The following is a 6,341-nucleotide window of genomic DNA, read 5'->3' as shown; positions in this document are numbered from 1 at the left end:
GTTTGGGATTGGGGATTTGGAAATTTGGGTTTGGGAAGTTGGGATTTCGGATTTGGGAATTGGGATTAGGATTGGGAATTTGGGATTTCGGATTTGGGATTTGGGATTGGGATCGGGGATTTGGGCTTGGGATCCGGATTGGGATTGGGGATTTGGATTGGGATTGGAATTTGGGATTTCGGATTTGGGATTTGGGATTGGGATCGGGGATTTGGGCTTGGGATCCGGATTGGGATTGGGGATTTGGGATTGGGAATTTAGGATTTGGAAATTTGGGGTTGGGACTGGGGATTTGAGATTGGGATATTGGGACACCAGGGTCTGTTACGGACCCCGGGGACTGCAAGGAGGGACAGGGTGGGCAGCAGGGGCCTGTGGGGACCCCAGGAAGGGGTTCGGGGTTCCGAGGAGCCGCAGGGGTTTGGGTGGGGGTCCCGGGGTCGCCGTGGGGCTGACCCAGGTTCTGTCGGGCGGCCAGGAAGCGCGCGGGCTCCTTGACGTTGTCGGCGAGCAGGAAGGCGCCCTCCTCGAGCACGTCCAGCAGCATGGTGGCCGTGTGCGCCTGCTCCGAGCCGTTCATGTCCCGCCACGACTCCAGCGCCTCGGGACGCAGCAGGTTGTCCACGGCCTCCACCACGGCCTGCGGGACGGGAGGGGTGGGCGGGGCTCCCATGGGACACACCCACCCAGACAGACCCCACCCATGGGACACGCCCACCCAGACCCTGCCCACGCCCACGTGACATGCCCTTCCAAGCTCCACCTATCGTCTCTTAGCCACACCCCGCACAAAACCTCCCAAATCCCCCAGACCCCGCCCATGCTGACCATGCTCATCTCCCAAAGCCCCGCCCACCTATTATCACACCGAAGCCACGCCCATGCAGATTCCACCCCCGAATAAGCCCCACCCACCAGCACAAGCCCCACCCATTTCATAGCCCTGCCCCTGACATGCCCACCCACTCAAGCCCCACCCACAAGCCCTGCCCACCACACCCTGACCACACCCACACAAGCCCCACCCCTTGTTCACGGCCACGCCCCTTCAGGCCACACCCCTCACCTTGATGTAATCCTTGCAGGTTCGCTCCCGCTTGTGCATCTGGGGGGACAATAAAATGGGGGAGGGGACACCCAGGTGAGGGGGTGGGACCCCAAAACCTGCACCAGGGGCACCCCAAAATCCACAACAGGATCCTCCCAAAATGCAGGAAATAACCCCAAACTCTAGGGCAGAACAGCCCCAGCATTTGGGGCAGAACAACCCCAACATTTGGGGCAGAACAGCCCCAGCATTTGGGGCAGAACAACCCCAGCATTTGGGGCAGAACAACCCCAACATTTGGGGCAGAACAGCCCCAGCATTTGGGGCAGAACAGCCCCAACATTTGGGGCAGAACAACCCCAACATTTGGGGCAGAACAGCCCCAGCATTTGGGGCAGAACAACCCCAACATTTGGGGCAGAACAACCCCAACATTTGGGGCAGAACAACCCCAACATTTGGGGCAGAACAACCCCAACATTTGGGGCAGAACAACCCCAGCATTTGGGGCAGAACAGCCCCAGCATTTGGGGCAGAACAACCCCAGCATTTGGGGAGGGACTCCCAAATGCGGAACGGGAGAAGGGGCCCAGCACAGCGACCCCAAAAATCTGGGCAGCAGCACCCCAAAATTCGGGGCAGAGCGTGTTTGATCTCTAGAAAAGGAGCCCCTCAATGTTTGGGCCAGGACAACCCCAAAATTCAGAGCAGAACCCCAAAATCAGCCAAAACCCTCAAAAATAGGGTTCAGGTTCTGGAGCAGGGGCACCCAAAACTGGGCACAGGCACAAGTTCCCCCTTGGCCACCCCACCCCTCAATAGGGTGACCCCAAAATCGGGGGGTTTGGGGTCCCACCTTGTCTGAGTTCTTGCTGTAACTCTTCCTAATCTGGTGCTCAAAGCTCCCAAAATTTTTTTTTAAATAAAAAAAAAATCTCCATAACATTAACCAAAAAGCTCCTTCTCCCCTTAAATAAACTAAAAAAAGAAACTCTTTTAAAAATAATAAACTAACAACAATTTTAAATTTGCTTTCCTTTCTTTACATTATCAGTTTTAAAAAAATTGAAAAATTTTATTCTATTTCTTTTTACTCTTTCTTTTAATTACTATTAATAATTTTTTCTTTATACCCTTTTAGTGTTTTAAACCTCCTTTACCGTTCTATAGTATTATAAATGCTAATTAACAATTATTATTTAGATAATAATTATTACTAATAATTAAATACAAACAATTAATAAACACTAATAATTAACCAACACTAAACCCACCACACTCATTAACACATTACCCAAAAAAACCCTAAAAAATAACAAAATCTCAAATTAACACCCCAAAACCACGATGAGCTCCCACCTTGCTGTAGTTTTTTGGTGCTCAGAGCCCCTCAGCCTCAGTCCCCTCTGGGTCCCACCTGCTCCCCCTGGTCCCCCTTTGGGCTGAACCCCAAATCGGGGTTTTGGGGTCCCACCTGTTCCCCCCTCAGTCCCCCTTTGGGCTGAACCCCAAATCGGGGTTTTGGGGTCCCACCTGTTCCCCCTCAGTCCCACAGAAATCTGAACCCCAAATCGGGGTTTTGGGGTCCCACCTGTTCCCCCTCAGTCCCCCAGCAATCTGAACCCCAAATCGGGGTTTGGGGGTCCCACCTGTTCCCCCTCAATCCCCCAGCAATCTGAACCCCAAATCGGGGTTTTGGGGTCCCACCTGTTCCCCCTCAGTCCCACAGCAATCTGAACCCCAAATCTGGGTTTTGGGGTCCCACCTGTTCCCTCTCAGTCCCCCAGCAATCTGAACCCCAAATCGGGGTTTTGGGGTCCCACCTGTTCCTCCTGTCCCCCGCAGTGGTCTGAACCCTAAATGGGGGTTTTGGGGTCGCACCTTGTTGTAGTTTTTGCCCACAGACTCCCTCTCGAGCGGGCGCAGCGCCTGCAGCTGCACACCCAGGATGTGCCACCACCGTGTCCCCACTGTCCCCTCCTGTCCCCTGTCCCCCTCTTTTGGCTGAACCCCAAATCCGGGTTTTGGGGTCCCACCTTGTTGTAGTTTTTCCCTGCGGACTCCCTCTCGAGCGGGCGCAGCGCCTGCAGCTGCGTGTCCAGGATGTGCCACAGCCGTGTCCCCACTGTCCCCTCCTGTCCCCTGTCCCCCCCAGTGGGCTGAACCCCAAATCCGGGTTTTGGGGTCGCACCTTGTTGTAGTTTTTGCCCGCGGACTCCCTCTCGAGCGGGCGCAGCGCCTGCAGCTGCGCGTCCAGGATGTCCAGGAGCTGCTCCAGCAGCCGCACGGCCGAGCTGACGTCCCCCGCGAACACCGGGCCCCGCGTGTGCCGCGCCAGCTCCCCCGCGATGGACGCCGCGTTCTCCCCGCTCTTGATCTGGGGGCACCCAGGCTCAGGGGGCTCCCCGATATCCCCCGGGGCGTTGGGGTCCCACCTGTTCCCCCTCAGTCCCCCAGCAATCTGAACCCCAAATCGGGGTTTTGGGGTCCCACCTGTTCCCCCTCAGTCCCCCAGCAATCTGAACCCCAAATCGGGGTTTTGGGGTCCCACCTGTTCCCCCTCAGTCCCCCAGCAATCTGAACCCCAAATCGGGGTTTTGGGGTCCCACCTGTTCCCCCTCAGTCCCCCAGCAATCTGAACCCCAAATCTGGGTTTTGGGGTCCCACCTGTTCCCCCTCAGTCCCCCAGCAATCTGAACCCCAAATCGGGGTTTTGGGGTCCCACCTGTTCCCCCTCAGTCCCACAGAAATCTGAACCCCAAATCGGGGTTTTGGGGTCCCACCTGTTCCCCCTCAGTCCCCCAGCAATCTGAACCCCAAATCGGGGTTTTGGGGTCCCACCTGTTCCCCCTCAGTCCCCCAGCAATCTGAACCCCAAATCGGGGTTTGGGGGTCCCACCTGTTCCCCCTCAATCCCCCAGCAATCTGAACCCCAAATCGGGGTTTTGGGGTCCCACCTTGTTGTAGTTTTTGCCCACAGACTCCCTCTCGAGCGGGCGCAGCGCCTGCAGCTGCACACCCAGGATGTGCCACCACCGTGTCCCCACTGTCCCCTCCTGTCCCCTGTCCCCCTCTTTTGGCTGAACCCCAAATCCGGGTTTTGGGGTCCCACCTGTTCCCTCTCAGTCCCCCAGCAATCTGAACCCCAAATCTTGGTTTTGGGGTCCTACCTGTTCCCCCGGCCCCCCCAGTGGGCTGAACCCCAAATCCGGGTTTTGGGGTCGCACCTTGTTGTAGTTTTTGCCCACAGACTCCCTCTCGAGCGGGCGCAGCGCCTGCAGCTGCGTGTCCAGGATGTGCCACAGCCGTGTCCCCACTGTCCCCTCCTGTCCCCTGTCCCCCCCAGTGGGCTGAACCCCAAATCCGGGTTTTGGGGTCGCACCTTGTTGTAGTTTTTCCCCGCTGACTCCCTCTCGAGCGGGCGCAGCGCCTGCAGCTGCGCGTCCAGGATGTCCAGGAGCTGCTCCAGCAGCCGCACGGCCGAGCTGACGTCCCCCGCGAACACCGGGCCCCGCGTGTGCCGCGCCAGCTCCCCCGCGATGGACGCCGCGTTCTCCCCGCTCTTGATCTGGGGGCACCCAGGCTCAGGGGGCTCCCCGATATCCCCCGGGGCGTTTGGGGGGCGCCCGCGGCTCAGGGGGGCTCCCTGATGTCCCCCAGGGGGTCACAGGGGGTCTGGGGGGCGCCCGTGGCTCAGGGGGGCTCCCTGATGTCCCCCAGGGGGTTTGGGGGGGCACCCATGGGTCAGTGGGAGGGTCCCTGATATCCCCCAATGGGTCTGGGGGTGCACCCAAGTGTCAGGGGAGGTCCCCAATGTCCCCCAGGGGGTCTGGGGGGGCACCCATGGGTCAGTGGGGGGGGTCTTTGATATCTCCCAGGGGGTTTGGGGGGGCAACCGCAGGTCAGGGAGCTCCCCAATATCCCCCAGGGGGTTACAGGGGGTCTGGCTCAGGGGGGGCTCCCCGATATCCCCCAGGGGGTTTGGGGGACCCCCTGAGTGGGGACCAGCCCCCTCTGTGGGGTGGGGATGCTCGGAGGGGTCTCTAAGGGGAGGTTGAGGGGTTTTGGGGGATCTGGGGGGGTTGCTGGGAATCTGGGGGGGCACACACAAGTGAGGGGGGACTCCCCCAAATCCCACAGGGGGTTTTGGGGGACCCCCTGAGTGGGATCAGGCGCCTCCGTGGGGTGGAGATGCTCTGAGGGGTCTCAGGAGGGCCATGAGGATTTGGGGGTCCGCAGCTGATCTGGGGGGTCTGCAGGGGGCTGGGGGGGAACCCCCACATCCGCCAGGGGGTTGGGGAGGGTCGGGGACCCCCTGAGTGGGGAGCAGCCCCTGCAGAGGGAGGGACACCCCAGGACCCTCCAGGCAGGGGTTTGGGGGTCCCAGGGGACCTGGGGGGGTCACTGGGACAGGAAGGGTCCTGAGGTGGGTCCCCAGTTTGGGGAGCCCCCCTTCTCAGGGTGTCCCCATTTCTGGGGGTCCCTGTTGGGGTGGTCCCCATTTGGGGCAGTCCCTCTTTTGGGGTATCCTCACTTAGGGGGGTTCCTCATGGGGGGGCTCCTGTTTTGGGAGTATCTGCATTTTAGGGGGTCCCTGCTTGGGGGGGTCCTGGCCAGAGGCTATCCCCCTTTCTGGGGGGTCCTGGTTTTTGGGGGATTCCTGTTTAGGGGTGTCCCCTTTGGGCGGGTCCCATTTTGGGGGATTCCTGTTTAGGGGTGTCCCCTTTGAGCAGGTCCCATTTTGGGGGATTCCCGTTTAGGGGTGTCCCCTTTGGGCGGGTCCCATTTTGGGGGATTCCTGTTTAGGGGTGTCCCCTTTGGGCGGGTCCCATTTTGGGGGATTCCCGTTTAGGGGTGTCCCCTTTGGGCGGGTCCCATTTTGGGGTCCCCCGGTACCTTCTGGGCCACCTGGTTGACCCAGGGGCTGGTGCAGTTGCTCAGGTCGGGCCCGCGGGGGTTCCACACCCCCAGCCCCAGCAGGCACTGGAAGGAGGCGATGCCTGGGGGGCACAGGGGGCTCAGGGGGGCTCAGGGGGACCCCACATTTCCCTGAATCCCCCACTGCCCCCTCCCCACCCCACAGAATCCCCAGCCCCACGTGGGAGGAGGCGATGTCTGGGGGAGGGGATGTCTGTCCCCCCAGTTCTCCCAGTTCTCCCAGTTCTCCTAGCCCCTCCAGTCCCCTCCCAGTCCCTCCAGTCCCTCCCAGTCTCCCCCAGTCTCCCTCAGTGCCCCCAGTTCTCCCAATCCCTCCCAGTTCTCCCAGTCGCCCCTGTTCCCCGTGTTCCCCCCC

At 60.0% G+C, this 6,341-nt stretch overlaps 1 protein-coding gene across 1 annotated transcript in view; it reads right to left on the bottom strand.

Moving 5' to 3' along the window:
- Window positions 1–456: 456 nt before the first annotated feature.
- LOC120511151 (adhesion G protein-coupled receptor L1-like) overlaps window positions 457–6,341 on the bottom strand; it is a gene marked incomplete at both ends in the record, with an annotated part of 8,672 nt that continues 2,787 nt past the window's right edge. Inside the window, 4 exons of the mRNA XM_039727839.1 lie at window positions 457–640; window positions 1,067–1,105; window positions 4,431–4,616; window positions 5,945–6,048. Coding sequence (XP_039583773.1) covers window positions 457–640; window positions 1,067–1,105; window positions 4,431–4,616; window positions 5,945–6,048 — 513 coding nt within the window. The remainder of the gene's footprint in view (window positions 641–1,066; window positions 1,106–4,430; window positions 4,617–5,944; window positions 6,049–6,341) is intronic.

The sequence above is a fragment of the Passer montanus genome, unplaced genomic scaffold (genome assembly GCF_014805655.1).
Source record: "Passer montanus isolate IOZ18808 unplaced genomic scaffold, ASM1480565v1 scaffold621, whole genome shotgun sequence".
Lineage (NCBI taxonomy): Eukaryota > Metazoa > Chordata > Aves > Passeriformes > Passeridae > Passer > Passer montanus.
This window is presented reverse-complemented; position numbering and strand designations above follow the sequence as displayed.